Source organism: Mytilus californianus, unplaced genomic scaffold, assembly GCF_021869535.1.
Source record: "Mytilus californianus isolate M0D057914Y unplaced genomic scaffold, xbMytCali1.0.p SCAF_1, whole genome shotgun sequence".
Taxonomy (NCBI): domain Eukaryota; kingdom Metazoa; phylum Mollusca; class Bivalvia; order Mytilida; family Mytilidae; genus Mytilus; species Mytilus californianus.
The window spans coordinates 35,728,045-35,747,216 of NW_026262581.1; the positions used below are offsets into that span (position 1 = coordinate 35,728,045).

General features: G+C 32.4%; 1 protein-coding gene across 3 annotated transcripts in view; it reads left to right on the forward strand.

Moving 5' to 3' along the window:
- Positions 1-19,172, forward strand: part of LOC127719950 (leucine-rich repeat serine/threonine-protein kinase 2-like) — a 92,557-nt gene that overhangs the window by 9,565 nt on the left and 63,820 nt on the right. For 2 of the 3 annotated variants that reach the window (XM_052226322.1, XM_052226330.1), the window contains exons 9-17: positions 629-709; positions 2,905-3,047; positions 11,225-11,339; positions 11,957-12,054; positions 13,375-13,494; positions 14,442-14,553; positions 16,311-16,403; positions 16,882-17,070; positions 18,781-18,969. In XM_052226322.1, coding sequence (XP_052082282.1) covers positions 629-709; positions 2,905-3,047; positions 11,225-11,339; positions 11,957-12,054; positions 13,375-13,494; positions 14,442-14,553; positions 16,311-16,403; positions 16,882-17,070; positions 18,781-18,969 — 1,140 coding nt within the window. The remainder of the gene's footprint in view (positions 1-628; positions 710-2,904; positions 3,048-11,224; positions 11,340-11,956; positions 12,055-13,374; positions 13,495-14,441; positions 14,554-16,310; positions 16,404-16,881; positions 17,071-18,780; positions 18,970-19,172) is intronic. The other variant, XM_052226339.1, reaches the window with a different exon arrangement.

Here is a 19,172-nt window from a genome sequence, read left to right on the forward strand (position 1 = left end):
TATTTATTTTTTGAAAAAGATATTTTTTTTTCATAGTGATTAAGTTATACATACTGTGGATTAATGTAATGTCAGAAGTATCAATATTCTTTCTTTTGAGAAAGTTTTGCTCTTTCCAGGTTACATAATTTTGTGGTTTCATCATTGGCTCCTATCAAAGAATCTAACTTGGTGTTAACATTTAACTTTTTTTTTATCAAGGATTTAAATTTATTGTGTTTTCATACCCATTAAGTTCACTAAAATTGGTATCTAATGAATTTTTTTTTTTAACTTCACCACAAATATTTATAAAACCACACATACAGATAAATTCAAAAACAATGCTTTATAGATTTCATGCTTCTGAAGCACTTTTCTGGATTAAAGAATAATAATCTTCCCATGAAATATGTGAAACAATTAAAATATTATGAAAAAAGGTCATATAAGCTAACTTTCATATTCAGCCTAGCTGTGTAGTTGAGGAAGTTGTTTGATGCATACATATTATGGATTATTTTAACTTTCCAATATTATGGTAGTGTTTAATAGATATTTAGAAAATCTTATTTTTGATCACTTACTATAGTATTTTGACTAAAGTTTACAAATTTACTGCAAACAAAGTTTTATTGTGTTTTGTCAGAAAATGCTGCAGAAATGTTAAACATGGCAGGAGCTACACAACATGTTATTACAGTATTGAAGAAATACCTTGATATGGTTTGTGAGTAAATTTGTCTTTTTAGGAAATAAATAATGGTTTTTGTCTTTTTATAAAGTTAAAACTGTTCATTTGTTCGCACTAAAAGGAAAAAGTTTGTAGCTCTCATAAAGGAAATTTAGGACAATTAAGCACAAATTTTGAAAATGCCTTTCTTTCAACTTTCAAATCTTTGGAAGCATTTATTGTTTTTGGATCGGTAAAGAAAACTTGTATTTTATGATATGCACCTTATCTGATAGTACAAAATTCTTACTTGTTTTTAAGATCAAGTAATTGTTGTGTTCAAAGATGACTTTTTTTATCTTGAATCTTATTTCTTGATAAAAGTCAATTTGAAAAGGTTCACATTACTTTTTGTAAAGGAGTAGGTCCGGTAAGGGCCGATTTTGGCCTCAAAATTCAGGTTCATCTGATGAAAGATTTTGGACACTTTTTAAACACCTAAGTGTCTACTTCAGTCGATTCGATTAGTTTATGTGAAAGATTTGAACTGATTTAGTCATTAAAGACGCTCAAATTCAAGCTTAAATATGAAAAATCGATCAAATATGCCATAATATGCCACTTTTCAGGTGGTTTTTGTCAAAAATGAAAGTGGCCGCATCCGTGTTCATTCTCATCCTTTTTATATGTTATGTATTATCATCAAATACAACTTACATTTATATATTAAGAATGAACACAAATGCGGCCACTTCCATTTCAGACGGAAACCGTCTAAAAATTAACCAAAATGCTAAAATTTCGAAGATTTCAGTAATTTAGCATGACTTAATGATGCTAGTACCTGATACATGTGCATTGTATTGTCAAAAACAGCCCATATTTATGTAACAGAAGTATTCTTCTTTCCAATAAATAGCTTAAAATTTACATTTTAACAATTTTGTAAAACTGCTATATTTTGGGGCCAAAAGGGGGTCTTACTGGGCCTACTCCTTTTTACTGGGTACCAGAAAAACAGCTTCAAATATAGCAGTCCGTGCAGAACTAGGAAGAATCCCCTTTGAACATTTTTTTTCACAGTCTCTATCTTACCTAGCAAGACTGAATCTTGAAAATATAAATCCTTTACTTAAAGCAGCTTTTATATTGTCAAAACTGCTGGACTCACATGGTACTTATTCTTGGTATACAAATGCCAATAATATTTTGCCCAACTCAGACCTTTTAGATAAAGTTAATAATTATAGGGACTTAAATGAAGTATACTCTTTAAAGCTCTTGATTAAAAATAAATATTTTTGAAAATAGAATAAATAGTTATGATGAAAATTGTAAACTGTTACTTTATAAAAAAATTAAACTTACCGGGTAGCTTTTATAGAGAATTTTATTTAGCTTCCAATGACTTTTCTATAGGAAAATGCCTCACCAAGTTGAGAATTAGTGACCATAATTTAGAAATAGAGAAAAGGTTGATATTATAAAATTCCTAGAAAGGATAGAATATGTAAACTGCGCCACTTGCTGGAGGATGAAAAACACTTCTTCCTTGAATGTAAAATTATCAAAATACTAAGGGATAATCTATTTGAAAATTGTTTACCTTCTCATAATTTTATGTCTCTTATCCAAGAACAAAAAGTCAAAGAAATGCTAAAGCCCCCTATCATGGAACATGTTAAAAATATTGGCTCCTTTATAAAACAGTCATTAGAACTGAGAGCAGAAGTCTTATAATTTTTTCCATGTGTTTATTTCTTATAGAATTGATATTTCTTTGCTATATTATGTTTGTTTTAGTTTTGTTTTTTGTCACAAACTAATTATGCTTATTTGTCAATAAAGATATCAAGTTGTATTTCTTTAAATCTTTAATACATATTAATAATGATAAAACTACATCTAACAATATTGTCTACAATGAAGCCCAGTAAACCCTTCTATGCATCACTCTTGCATTATTATCAGAGTCTGTTGAGTTCATTGATACACTTTTCAGTTTATTTGATATCAATGAAAGATTTCTTAATATGGCAGTCTTGAGCCTCGAGTGTAATAGGTGTGTTTGATCCCTGGCTTGGTCAAACCAAATACTTTAAATTGGAATTTGCTGCTTCTCTTGTAATCATTCAACATTAAGAATTAAGAGAAAAGACTTGTAGGCTTATACATATTTCAGTCTTATGCATATGTTGCAATGATGAAGATTTTATGAAAAAAGTTTTCTTTATAAAACAATATATTTGTAGATTTACAGAAGAAAGGATTAATACTCATACAGCTGTTAGCTGACAAGAAAATGTGTAGAGACATAGAAATTTGTACTGGTCTAGCTGATACTTTATACAAATCTTTAGTTACACATTCAGATAATATTGGTGTTTTAAAAGAGGTAATTTCCCATTTTTATAGATGATACTCCTGATAATGATATATCATGGTATGCTGTTGTCTATCTGTATACCTATCCATCTGGGGATGTATCTTAATCATGCACCATGGACTCTTTGTAACTATTTGTGTTTTTGCGTCTCCTGGGACGAAAGTCAAGGTATGCAAGACATAGTTATTAATATCTGGCGGCGGCGTAAACTATTTGTATAAAGCTTTATAATTCAGTAGGTAGAAGACCTAGATGCTTCATATCTTGTATGCAGAAACCTTGTGTTACGAAGTTTTTGTCTGTCATATGTCCAATGTCCTTGACCTCATTTTCATGGTTCAGCACCTGGTTGAAAAAAAAATGAGTTTTTTTGTCATGTGAATTTCTCATTTATTATGAGTAATAGGACAACTATATTTGGCATATGGATTCTTAGCAACGTCTACATGTCCATCAGACAGGGTTCACCTGACCTCAATCTCATTTCATGGATCAATGATCAAGGTTAAAGTTACTTGATTAGGTCCGTTTCACAAATACTATAAGCAGTAGGTCAACTATATGTGGTGTATGGATGACTGTAGTGGATACATGTCAGTCTGGCAGGTTTCATCTGACCTTGACCTCATTTTCATGGTTCATTGGTAAATGTTAAGTTTTTGTGTTTTGGTCTGTTTTTGAAGAACTATAAGTAATAGGTCAACTATATTTGGTGTATTGAATGATTGTAAGGTGTATATTTGTGTCTGGCAGGTATCATCTGACCTTGACCTCATTTTCATGGTTCATTGGCCAATGTCAAATTTTTTTGTAATATACTTTCCTAAGGCATCGGCCTCAAACCGGAAGTTGGACAGACTATCGCAAGTGTTCTACTCCTAGATAATGTTGTACTAGTGTTTGAATACTAATTCTAGGAAGATGCTTTTGAAATTTTGAGTTACTTCTATTTTGATTAGCTTACAGCTTGAATTAAAATGTACTGAATGTTCATCGAAAATTTAAATGAATTCAACTTCATTTTGAAAATGGCTATCACAAACACTACTTCGCGGATCTGCGCTGCGCTGCATGGAAATTAAAATAAATACACATCTACACGAGACAGCAGTTTCTACGTTATGCTTTTACGGTATTCCTCAGACGTGTGAGATACATTTATGTGTACCTCCCGACGGAATTACAATAATCCAGGTTTTAGGGGATTCCTCCCGTCCTCCGGTTGAAGAGAAAATAAGTACCGTGTTTAAAATATTTCATGAATGAACATTTTTCAACGCTATTTTTACTACGATTATAACAAATGTTTATTAAAGACGTAAAAGCCTGAGTGTATCGAAAGTAACCTGGTATCTCATCTCGGCCCATAACAGACTCGGACTATAACAAAATTCGTATATACTATGTTATTAAGTCTCCCAAACAAAGTTTGGAGACTTATTGATTTTGCTCAGTTCTTATCATTTTTCTTCTTGGGGTCTATTTATGGGTATTTTGAGGGGCCTACAGAAGGGAGGGTTTAACAAAGAACCCTATGGGATTTTATTTTTTTTAATTATCAAATGACTATAACTTGACAACAGTAAGTGATAGACACACGCGGTCTTCAGTAATGATCACAGGACAATAAAACAAATCAAATAAAATATAGGTTGAATCCCTGGGGTCACCTTTTTCAATTTGAGAATGGGCTTTTATCTTGTAAACAGTCGAGATCCCCACACCTAAACCATATATATTCATGTATGGGATAATAAAACAAATCAAATGAAATATAGCGGGAGTCCCTCTGGATGCTGTTATGAAGTCTCCCAAACAAAGCTTCTCCTGTTTGAGAACTTGTAAACGGTCGAGATCACCACCTTGAAACCATATATATTATTGTATGGGACAATAAAACAAATCAAATGAAATATAGGGGGAGTCCCTGGGGTCACCCCCACCCCCTCCTGTTTGAGAACTTGTAAATGGTTGAGATCCCCATCCCTAAACCATATATATTCTTGTATGGGACAATAAAACAAATCAAATAAAATATAGGGGGAGTCCCTGGGGGTCACCCCACCCCATCATGTTTGAGAACTTGTAAACGGTTGAGATCCCCACCCCTAAACCATACATATTCTTGTATGGGACAATAAAACAAATCAAATGAAATATAGGAGAAGTTAACGGGGGTCATCCCCAACACCCTTCTTTTTGAAAACTTGTTGCTGTATTCATAGCTACGGCATGGTTCTCTAATAAAATATTAATAAGTTCACAATGGTTTGTTAAAGTTGCGTAAAGAAGCACTGAATAGTACAATATATTTTTCCTCATCATATTCCATGTTTTCCACTATATGAGTAGAACTGCAGATTAAATGAACAATTGGCAGGGTAAATATTTTGACTGCATTAATGTTACCTTCCAAAATTATCGTTGTAAACGGTCGAGATCCCCACCCCAAAACCATATATATTCTTGTACGGAACAATAAAACAAATCAAATGAAATATAGGGGGAGTCCCTGGGAGTCACTCCCACCCCATCCTGTTTGAGAACTTTTAAACGGTCGAGATCCCCACCCCAAAACCATATATATTCTTGTACTGGACAATAAAACAAATCAAATGAAATAAAGAGTCTCCTGAGAATCAACCCCCCCCCTTTTTTTTCAAGAACTTGGAAACGGTCAAGATCTCCACCCCCTAAACCATATATATTCCTGTTCATGATTTCAAGAAGATTTGAATGACATACAGGGTTAATCCCTAGGTGTCACTTATGCATATCACTTTACTAGACCAAACCAATTTGTACTGGACTTTGCCCAATGTCAGGCAACCATGGGAATGACTAATTATGGGAGCTTTGTTTGGGAGACTTCATAACAGCATCCTGTTACAATTAATTCTTGTATTTAGTAAAAAATTTTAGAAGTCAGAAAAAAACGTTAACCACACAATCTACTAATCGTAGTCCAAGTTTGTTCAATATATAACAATTCAAACAAGAAAAATAACTGCTTGATTAGTAATAATACAATTTACTACAAACAAATATGAAGGACCTTAATCAATAAAAAATACTTAATCACAGGCCCTTTAAATGGGATGGGCACAGAAAGAAATTAACAGAGCTTTCTGTATATTTGTTTTTTTTAAATCTACAGTTGGTCCAAGGACACAGTTATCGTCTTTTGGTTTTCGTTGTCTACGAATATAGTCCCTAGTGTGAACAGTGTATAACTTGCATTTTTTTTTGATACACTTTCCCAATTTATTTCTTGATATTTTATGCATGAAATATTAAGTAAGGGGATGAAATTACATGTTAAAAAAATTTGGGTGCTGAATCTTTATGTTAAAAAGTGATTTGGTCCAGTTAAAAAAGGTCAAAAATTAGAATGTCTGAAGCTGTCAAACTGAATTTTAGCCCCCCTTAACACAAAATTGTCAATATTTTGAGTTAGAGCTGGTAGAAGTTTCTATAATTTTGATATTATTTGTATCAATAGTAGTACACTACACTGTAAAAATCTTTTTGAGATAGAGCAGGTGCGATTTTTTTAATTTGAATTTATTGTCTAAAAGAAATGCACTACGAAATAACTGTGTTCTCGGGCCTAAGAGATGAATTCCGTAAATGTACATTCTGTACTTTGGCAACTTTCCTGAATGGTTTGCTGGTTTCAATTTGTCAAACTCAATAAAAGTAAAGGATTTACATCTTTGTTTGACAGAAATTCTGTTAAAATGTCCCATTTTGACATTATACGGCTAAAATAAGCATTTTAAAGCAGTTTCCATTTTATGCCCAAGAGCCATGCTGACTTTCTATCTGACAGCTTTTTATGTTTCTGATATTTGTGTTTCTATGCTTAAATTAAATTTAATTAACCATTTGTGAACTCTGAATCTAGAGAAAAGTAGATTATCACAGAAAAATGTGCAGAATATTTGTATTTATGTTCCTGGTTAAACGGCCTGTTTGATGTATGTGAATTGTGAAGAGCTTTGTACATAAAATCTGTAGTCCATCACAAATATTTCACTAAATCTGTTGAAAAAAACACTTTACAATGATCAGTACACCCTATTCATTTCATATGCTACCATGATTTTCTTCTTTAGGATAGTAAGTGGTTCAAATATATGCCAATTGAGACTAAAACTACATGCAAGTTTTTCATTGAAAAGTGAAAAACTGGTCATCAGACCATACTGTCTGCTAAAAAAAGTTGAATTCAAGAGTCCTTTTGCAATTAGACTTCTTGTATCATAACATCTTAGCATAGAAATGAGCAAAAAGTAACAAATTTTTATTTCTTATAGCCTCTGTGTGCATTTTTATATGTAAATATGGGCTACGGCCTAAATCGACTCTAAATAATTCTCAGTCTTACATGGCCTAAGACCATTTTATACTCATGTTGTATGCTTTTTGTAACTTTTCTTTACATTTAAAGTACATTTGATATATATGGAAGAATAATGTATGGTTAAAAAACTTCAAAAACTTCAAATTGGTTGAAAAAAATGCATGTTTATGTAAGGCTTCCCTTAATTCGAAAATCTCTATTTTCAGGCACAGGCTCATATAAATTTGACTTTTGAATAACTGTGATAAATCTGATAAATCAAATGAGTGTCCCGTTGCTTTAAATACTTATTACATTATATTCAAGAGTATTTAAAAAGCAAATTTTTGCAATATTTAAATTTTTTAGGCCAAAATCTTGACAGTTGAAAATATTTGATTTAAACATCAAAAATAAACATCCAAATTTCAATATTAAAATGACCCTAGTTTCTATAATATATATCCTATGGCCATGAAACTTAGACAACTATCTTATAATTTCCTAAGCTTAGGTCATGCAAAGTTTTATTAAAATTGGTCAAGTCTTTCTATCCTATTAGGTCCAAGGACACAGTTATCGTCTTTTGGTTTTCGTTGTCTACGAATATAGTCCCTAGTGTGAACAGTGTATAACTTGCATTTTTTTTTGATACACTTTCCCAATTTATTTCTTGATATTTTATGCATGAAATATTAAGTAAGGGGATGAAATTACATGTTAAAAAAATTTGGGTGCTGAATCTTTATGTTAAAAAGTGATTTGGTCCAGTTAAAAAAGGTCAAAAATTAGAATGTCTGAAGCTGTCAAACTGAATTTTAGCCCCCCTTAACACAAAATTGTCAATATTTTGAGTTAGAGCTGGTAGAAGTTTCTATAATTTTGATATTATTTGTATCAATAGTAGTACACTACACTGTAAAAATCTTTTTGAGATAGAGCAGGTGCGATTTTTTTAATTTGAATTTATTGTCTAAAAGAAATGCACTACGAAATAACTGTGTTCTCGGGCCAGTTTAAGGTTGCAATAGAAATTATCAAAATTTTACATGACAAACATATGAAAAAATTGATTTTTGATAATTGCTGATGAGACAATGGTTTAGGGAAATACACCAAAGCTGTGATTAAATACATATTTGAAATAATACACATCTGCAACCTATTTGAAATAATACACATCTACAACATATTTGAAATAATACACATTTACCGTTGCAAACTTTCCACAGGTACTATCCAGCACTTTGATTTTGTTTTGATCTGTTTTTCAATTATCATAAGCAATAGGTCAACTATATTTTGTGTACAAAAAAAATTGTAAGGCGTATATGTCTGTCTGACAGGATTATCTGACCTGATCGAGTTTCTGTGATGCTTTTAGTAAAACCATTATCTTTAAGACTTTCAACTTAAGATCAAAGGTCAGTAAAGCAGGCGAGACATTTCAGCATGTGCACTCTTGTTAAAAAAATTTATTAGACCTTTTTAATGTTTCAGGGATTTATTTTTTCATATATGTGTTAAATGGAATAGACTTTGCATTCAAATGTGTAATTAAAGGGGCACTAGCTGTCAAATCCATGTTCACCGATTTGACTCAAATTCTCATATTTGATTTATAACATACTAAAACATATATCCAAGTTACAATAAGTCTGAAATAAACAGTTAACAATGCATGTACACGATAATATGTATAAGAATTTCGTGTGTATTTTAGTCTAGACGCCATCTTATTAACTATTGAGATGACCTCCGAATACTGCCAATGGTCACATAACATGATATAAACATAAACATAATTATAAATAGCCTAGCGACCTCGTGCATTTGGATTTTTATAGGTCTGTTTGATTTCATGTTATAGGTTAAAAAGTAAGTTGATTAACGTTTTTACCTGTATAAGAATGATTTTTTTGTGGATCGAATCAGTCACAAAATGATTCACCTTTGTTTCACTTTCAATGTTGACATTCTTTTCCTTTTAATGGCTGAACACGACTTATACATGCGTAACCAATCTCTATCTAATGGGTTAAATTGAAGGTCATATGAATACGGATATAATGGGGTTGAATTATTCACTTGCAAGTGAATAATTCATCAGCGATATTTCTTTGTTTATTTTGACAAAATTGAACCAAATTGGCTGCTAAAAACTAATTATTATTTCATTATTTCACTTTTATTAGTGATTGAACCAAACAAAATCTTATTCTAATTTTTTCATATTTCGTAGCTAGTGCCCCTTTAATATCTAAGTAAAAAATTGATTTGAAAATTTTAGAACATGAAGTCATATTTAATGTTCAAGTTTTTAGCTCACCTGGCCCAAAGGGCCAAGTGAGCTTTTCTCATCACTTGGCGTCCGTTGTCCATCGTCGTCCGTCATCCGTTAACTTTTACAAAAATCTTCTCCTCTGAAACTACTTGGCAAAATTTAACCAAACTTGGCCACAATCATCATTGGGGTATCTAGTTTAAAAAATGTGTCGGATGACCCGGCCAACCAACCAAGATGGTCGCCATGGCTAAAAATAGAACATAGGGGTAAAATGTAGATTTTGGCTTATATCTCTGAAACCAAAGCATTTAGAGCAAATCTGACATGGTGTAAAATTGTTTATCAGGTCAAGATCTATCTGCCCTGAAATTTTCAGATGAATCAGACAACCCATTGTTGGGTTGCTGTCCCTGAATTGGTAATTTTAAGAAAATTTTGCAGCTTTTGGTTATTATCTTGAATATTATTATAGATAGAGATAAACTGTAAACAGCAATAATGTACAAAGTAAGATCTACAAATAAGTCAACATGACCAAAATTGTCAATTGACCCCTTAAGGAGTTATTGCCCTTTATAGTCAATTTTTTACAATCTTCATAAATTTTGTAAATTTTTGTAAATTTTTACAAAATATTTTCCACTGTAACTACTGGGCCAAGTTCATTATAGATAGAGATAATTGTAAGCAGCAAGAATGTTCAGTAAAGTAAGATCTACAAACACATCACCATCACCAAAACACAATTTTGTCATGATTCCATCTGTGTCCTTTGTTTAATATGCACATAGACCAAGGTGAGCGACACAGGCTCTAAAGAGCCTCTAGTTTTATTTACTGAAACAGGGAAATTTTCATGGCAGTTTACTTATGCTATTTTTGTGAGTAGAGTTCATACACGAAAATTGAACTACTGTGAAAATTTCAAGGAAACCTGATTCATAGGACGAAGACAAAACATGAATGTATACTAATATCATTGATGTTTTTACAAGCCAATGTGAATTCAGTGGGTTTTATTACGCTTAATCTAAGATCGTTGCCAAGTTTTTACTTCTTTTTTGAGAAATTTGGCAAAATTGAAAACCATATTGGATGTAAAAGATGTCTGGATGTACATTAATGACGAAAACTGTTCACTTTGTTTAGACCAAAAGATTTCAGATTAATATCCATATCATGTAACCTCCAACAGACATATTAATTGATTGCCAATTTAAAGTGCACATACCACTGTAAAGATTCTAAATCATTTATAAAAATATACATAGGATACTGGGATATGGTGAATTCATATTTAGATTCAAAAATTAAAAAAAAAAAAATTCCTGGTTTAAAATATTCTTCTGTTCAACTTTGCCTCTGTTAGCATTATATAAAAAGGATTTGGAATTAGTCAGCATTATTATTAATACATTTTACAATGAATGTCAAAACAAACAAAAATCATTTTCATCTTTGACAATTTTAAAATTATTTATTACAAATTTGACAGAGATGTTAATCATGGTAGATATGTATTTCTATATGTAATATACTACAATTGCATTGCAGGCTTGTGTAGCTCTACAAATTCTAGCTGAAACCGGAAAACAAATATGTGACAGTTTGGTAGAAAGAGGGTGTCATCAGATACTGTTTAATTTACTGGAATCAGATGAAGATGCAGGTGGGTGATTCAACTTTTTTGTTGACATTGAATGACTTTTGGAAAACAAGAATTCAGGAAAATGTCAGTTAGACAAATGCTGATCATTTTATAAATTATGAATATAAAAAGAGATGTTGCATGATTGCCAATGTTACAACTCTCCACCAGTGTCTGAATGACCATGATGTAAGCAATTATCATACAGCCTTTAACAATGAGTAAAACCTGTGACATTACAAAATTTTAAACAATTTAAACGAGAAAACCCAACAGCTTGATTTATGACAAATAAATAAATGAAAAACAAATATGACAGGCAGCAACAAACAAGAACCACAGGGATCCCTGACTTGGGGGGAGGCATGTAAAGAATGTGGCATGGATAAACTTGTTTGTGAGTGCTCAACCCTCTCCTAACCTGGGACAGTGGTGTAAGTGCGGATAAGTGAAATTGAACTTGAAGAATTTCAATTAATGTTCTGTTCTATGAAGTCGTAAAGCTTTCAAGCATCAACAGTTAAAGACGTCAGATGACAGCATTGTCATATTACTTTTTGAAATTTTGGATCTATTTTGCTGAAGGTAAATGCTTTGATACCTGATAACCAATTTCAATAAAAAAGTTTCTTTTTCAGAGATAAAGGATTTGATCTGTGAATGTTTATATGTGATGGGACTGACACAGGATTTAAAATCAAAGATGTTGTGTAGTTGTACTAAAGGAGTATTGGTTGTAAGTTTTAAGAACCAGCATACAGTTATCATTGTGTCTCTTTGTTATTTGTTGGGTCATTACCTGCACTTTTGGCACTGCAACTCTTCCTAAACTTGTGATTGGATTTCAATGAATCTGCAGTACCAAACAGTATTGTATGCCAATTTTTGTCTCCAGTGTGACGAAAGTCATGAAGGTGAGATGATCCTACATTCTATCAATGCCTGGGTCAACATTAGGTTTTAACTTTTTATGGCCCCGCAACAAAGTTGTCTGGGCCATATAGTTTTACCCTTGTCCGTCATTCCGTCATTCCGCAATAAACCATTATACACAATTTTTTTCTAAACGCCTTCAGATATTGGGCTGATTTTTGGTATGTGAGTTACAGATCAAGTTTAAGATTCGTTCCGCTCTGCTAATTTTTTCCGAAATTACAGGCTTTGGACTTTGATAAATTGTTGAAAATCACAGTTATACGGACTTTGTTCTAAATGCCTTCAGATATTGGGTTGATATTTTGGTATGTGAGTTAACCATGATGAGTTACAGATCAAGTTTAAGGTTCGTTCTGCTCTGCTAATTTTTGCCGAAATTACGGACTTTGGACTTTGATAAATTGTTGAAAATCACAGTTATCTGGACTTTTTTTCTAAACACCTTCAGATATTGGGCTGATTTTTAATTGTAAGTCTACCATGATGAGTTACAGATCAAGTTTATGTTTCGGTCTGCTATGCTGATTTTCATGTCGTTTCAACACATCTTGTTAGATCTGCAGTACATCCACTTTCTGTTTGCTGATAGTTTGAAATTTAACTATCATTGATCAAGGAAATTTTTCATCAAACTAGTATTAGTCTTGAGAGCTGGATACTATCCATGCATATTTGTGTCCACCTGTGTTGTTGAAATTGCAGATTTTTCAACTTTTTGAGACGGGGCCATTCGTGTCGTTCTGACACATCTAGTTTTTAGACATCAGTGACTTCATTATGAGATATCTCAACTCAAATTTATATTGGTCCTGATAACATTTGGTAGGTTAGGTATACCCCTGTAATTTTACACGATATGACAAATTCATGTAAATACTAAACTGGTTTTTTTTTCTCAATGATTTGTACAAAATTAATAAATAGCCTTATTTGAAAATGAGCCTTGTCGATAGTTTTCCACAAGATTTTCCATGAAAACTATATGTTTGTACTGTAATTAATATGGGACAGCAACAAATTGGTCTTGGTTATTTTCAGAAATATTGTTTGCTTGTGATTTTTGAGGGAAGGGGTGTGATTAATCTGAAGTAAAATAATAAGAAGACTTATTATTTTGTAGGGAGCTGAATGTTTGTTGGAATTAGGAGCAGATGTAAATTACACTGATGGAGAAACTACACCACTTTGTCATGCTGTTATAAAGCAGGATGAAGATCTTGTCAGGCTCTTTCTTAAACATGTAAGCTTTAGATATCAATAACTGCAATTTCTGTGTTCTACATACCCAGGAGATCATCCTTTTGTTGTAGACTGTACATTGACCTGTAGATTTGTAGCTATTCATTTTAGCTCACCTGGCCCACAGGTCTGTCATCCTCATCATTACCTTTTACAAAAATCTTGTCCTCTGAAACAAATGGGCCAAATTTAACCAAACTTGGTCACAACCATCATTAGGGTATTTAGTTTAAAAATTGTGTCCAATGATCCCGCCTGCCAACAAATATTGCTAAAAATAGAACACACGGGTGAAATGCAAGTTTTGTCTTATTATCTTGAAAACCCACATGAGTTTGCCTAAACCAAATGTTATGAAACTTATACACAATGCTTATAACCACAAAACTCAGATCAAGTTCGAATTTGGGTGGCGTCACTTTTACTGTTCTGGAGTTATGCCCCTTGATAACGTTATATGCAAGCAAGGGCATCATCTGTATCCCACTGACACATTCTCCTTTTATTTATTTATGTATGTTGACATTTCTTTTGAGTCTCTAGATATGTAATTTGCCACAATCAGTGAAACAGATAATTTGTATTAGAACCAACATGAGTTGTATATAAAAATAAGGAGATGAGGTATGATTGCCAATGAAACAACTATCCACCAAAGTTCAAATGAAGTGGATGTAAGCAATTATAGGCAACCGTATGGCCTTCAACAATGAGGAAAACCCCTACCGTATAGTGGGCTATAAAAGGCCCTGACATAAAAATTATCAATTTACGAAAAACAAATATGACCGACATGAACCTACGAAAACCACTGAACTACAGGCTCCTGGCTTGGGACAGGCACATACAGAATGTGGTGGGGTCATTCATTGTTTTACTGGAGAATGAATTGATTATAATGAAATAATGGTTTATACTTTATGGTATAAGTTTATATATTTGATTTAGGACATCAGCAATCTTCACAAGCCACTGAAGCTGAGTTTAGAGGTTGAACAAGATACTATTGTTGCAAATGTTATAACTGGTCATATATTGGGCTGTATAGGTGACAGATCAGGTAAATATGATGATGGATATATGGAAAGCTGTATAGGTGATAGATCAGGTAAATATGATGATGGATATATGGAAAGCTGTATAGGTGACAGATCAGGTAAATATGATGATGGATATATGGAAAGCTGTATAGGTGATAGATCAGGTAAATATGATGATGGATATATGGAAAGCTGTATAGGTGATAGATCAGGTAAATATGATGATGGATATATGGAAAGCTGTATAGGTGACAGATCAGGTAAATATGATGATGGATATATGGAAAAGTTGTGTAATTAAGGCAACAGTAGTTTGCTGATGTTTAAGTCTAGTAGATTGATTAAGAAGTGACAAAAAATCAAAGTAACAAACAAAAAAGGAAGGAATCTCAATAACTCCAAAAGGAATGTGACAGTGCATTGACAGGGTAAGTGTCTCCTGCTATACATGTATCATCCACCATGTGAATCCACACTGTGAAATGTCATTATGAGACATTAATCCCATCTGATCTGAAGAGTCTTGCCTTTTCCAACTGATATCTATAGTTTTATCTAATGTGCTGTTGCATCATATTTTGATAAACAATAAAGTTTTAATGATAACGGATGCTTAACAATTTAGTGAGGTACCTTCAAGCTACTGAGGATTTAAAAGTCATTGGCAGTGGTTGACTCAACTAGAATACTCAGATATTCATAAGTGATCCTACAGATGTCATAGACATAAAAAAAAAGAGCATTTATAAAATATAATAAAATGAAAGCTTTGTCATGCATCATATGTTTTCTTTGCTATTTTAATTCAAAATATATTCATCCATCTCATGAAGGAGACTCTTCTTCCAGGAAGCTTGTTTCCTTATGTAGAAGAAGCTGCACATGAAATATATATACAATAGTCAGGTGGTGATTGTACGGGTATTGTAAAATTCTGACTGCTGAAAACAAATAAAAGATAATAAAAAAAATAGTAAAGGTTTCAGATTTGTTAGAATAGTCCTCAGGAATATATACTCATGACTCGAATAGTGGCAGATAAATATGTAAATGGCTCAAGTCAAAGTGAATTGAGCAGACCTGACAAAATTATTACTATATAAGAACAAGAGGAAGTGGTATGATTGCCAAATGAGATACCAGAGACCAAATGATGTATAACTAAGCAACTTTAGGTCAGCTCAGGGCACTTACCATATACAAAACTAATAGTAAGCTATAAAAGGCACTGAAATGACAAAATTTAAAATAACAATTCAAACCCCAAAAAACCAACATCCTGATGTACAAAACAATCAAAGAAAAACATATATGATAGACTGTGGCCACCAACAACAACCACTAATTTACAAGCTCTTAAATATAGAATGTGGCGGGGTTAAACATGATATTGAGCACTAAACCCTCCCATTACCTGTTACAGTGGTGAAGCACCACAACATAATTAAGATCAAACTATAAAAATCAGTTGAAAAACGTGTGACTCATCAGATGGAACTAATAAAATAACCAAAGACACTGATCTAAGAATACTTGCAGTTACCGAAAGCTAGTTTAAAGCCAATTACATCTAAATAAATTATGTCTCCAAAAGTAGTCAGTTTTTTTTTAAAGAGTTGCAATGGTGCAATGATGTTTTCCAAAAATTTTTTAGGAATTTAGAATTTTTTACAGGACAAAAAATTTATTTTGATGCCGCCGAAATGTAGATCAGTTAATTTCAAATATTCTATTCATCTACAGACATGAAATAAATCACAACTATTTATCTTTGTAGGAAAGCAGGCATTGTGGAACAATCTTGGTTTAGAAACATTAAAGGCAGATTGGTTGACTGTTGCATTTGCCAAATTAGTAAGAAATGATTCAGGTAAAAAAGAAATGAAAATATGAGCTTCCTGTACTTAGAATTTTCACTTTGTTGATATTTTGTATAGATTTAGTTCACAAAAATAAGAAATGGGTTTTATAAAATCTAAAAAATAATTCTGATCAAAATATACCACTGCAATAAACAGACAAAAATAATGTGATCAATCAAATAATGTGATCAATCAAAAGATTTGGAAAGAATCAACCAAAAAAAAGTCACCATGGAGTACTAAAACACCTTAATTCATTATTGCAATGAACAGACAAAAATAATGTGATCAATCAATAGATTTGAAAAGAATCAACAAAAGGTCGCCACTGAGTACCAAAATACCTCAACTCATTATTGCAATAAAAAGACAAAAATAATATGATCAATCAATAGACCTGGATAGAATCAACAAAAAATCACTACTGCATACAAAAGCAATTCTAATTTTTAGTCTTTAAAGAAAAAATAACCATTTGCATTCTAGATTTGAGCAAGCACTTAGCCTACAGAATAAAAAACAGCCATGACAGAAAAAATCATCGACTTCTTGCATATACTAAGAGTGATTCTGACATGATGAAGATGTTTGGAAGACACAAGTTCTTTAGATACAAGATAAAATCAGATTCTTCAGTACTTCTAAAGGAAGATGAATCTGAAAGTCCAAATCAAGGTATGTAATCTAGATTATGATTTAATAATCTCTCCACTGACATGTATTAGTTTTTAAAAAATCTTTTACTTGTCCAAAGGGTCAAGTGAGCTTTTCTCATCACTTGGCATCCGTCGTCCATCGTTGTCTGTTAACTTTAAAAAAAATCTTTTTCTCTGAAACTACTGGGCCAAATTTAACCAAACTTGGACACAATCATCATTGGGGTATCTAGTTTAAAAAATATATCCGATGATCCCGCCTGCCAACCAAGATGGCCGACATGGCTAAAAATAGAACATAGGGGTAAAATGCAAGTTTTGTGTATTATTCCGAAAACCGTTATAAATAGAGAAAATCTGACACAGGTAAATATGTTCAAAATGTTGAGTTCTACCAATTGTCCATATACATCAAAACTGTCGGATGATTTCCTAGAGGAGTTATTGCCCTTAAATGACAAATTTTACCATTCTTTCATTTTTGCCTTATATTTTGAAAACTATAATAGATACAGAGAAACTTTAAATTGCAAAAATGATCAGAAAGACAAGTTTCACAAATAAGTCTAATGGTTGAAATCGTCAGTTGACTCCTTATTAGGGTTATTGCCCTTTGAGACGATTTGTACAATTTTTTTGTGTTTTTGCCTTATATCTTAAAAGTTATAATAGATAGAAAGAAACTTAAATAAGCAAAAATGATCAGCAAGACAATATCTACAATTAAGACAATAATGGTGGAAATTGTCTGAAGACTCCTTATTGGAGTTATTGCCCTTTAAAGATGATTTTTACCATTTTTTTTTGCGTTTTGCTTTATATGATAAAAATTATAATAGATAGATAGAAACTTAAATAATCAAAAATGATAAGCAAGAGAAGATCTACTAACAAGTCAAATTTTGTCGATACAGTTAAAAAATCTTCCCCTGCTTCGGAGACCTGTGTCTGCCAATGAAAATTTCTTGCCAAGGTAGAAGGCAGACAAAAATTTTCCCCTGCTTTGGAGATCCGTGTCTGCCTATGAAAATTTCTTACCGAGGTAGAAGGCAGAAAAAAATTTTCCCCTGCTTCGGAGACCCGCATAGGCCTATGAAAATTCTTAAGAAATCAGTAGACTGTCACTCTGTATAGGAGTGATTGCCCTTAAATTAGGAATTTTTTTTACCCTCTTTTGTGTTTTGAGTAAAAACTTAATAAGATAGAGAGAAACTAAACAGACTAAATGATCAGCAATATAAGATAAAAAAAAAACAGAGACTTTTGTCATTAATTCTATTCTCGTCCACAATGTTGGAGAGTGTTCTTTGTTGAATATGCATATAGACCAAGGTGAGCGACACAGGCTCTTTAGATCCTCTAGTTTGTGATGTGAGAAAAGTTGACATTCAGATTGTTTTTAATGTTATGACATGCAATCTTAATGTTAACTAATAGATTTTATTTACTAATTCAAAAATTCCTTTAACACTTAAAGGTAATGAAACCATAAAATAGATATAGGAAGATGTGGTATGAGTGCCAATGAGACAACTCTCCATCCAAGTTACAATTTATAAAAGTAAACCATTATAGGTCAAGGTACGGCCTTCAACATGGAGCATTGGCTCACACCGAACAGCAAGCTATAAAAGTCAATAAAGACAGCAATTCGACAATAAGATTAAACTTAATATGGGTAGAAATCTGTTCTGTCAGAATGACATTTATTTAATTTTCTGTTGTTAAGGAATAGAAAAGACTGAGCCAGTTATGATGAAGATGGCTAGATCAAATTCTGATGGTATGCTGAGGTTGAAGGGAAAACAGTTGCCTGCTTTTAGTCAATTGTCACCTATAGTTAGCCCCAGAACCAGCATAGAGTGGTTGGATCGTAACTTAAAGGAAGAATTGGAATTAAATGAAAATTCCAGTGAAGGTTAACTTGTATATGACTATGGTTATTCTTTAAATTGAAGTTCAGGATTTGTGTGAAAATAAATGGACATATTGGGCAGTGGCGTAGCTTGGGCGGAAGCTCGGAAGCCAAGGCTTCAACATCGTTTTGAATAAAAAAATTGAAAAAATTAAAAAAGAGAGAAAGAGAGTGAAGGGGGAGAAGAAATATACGCTGTGCGGTTA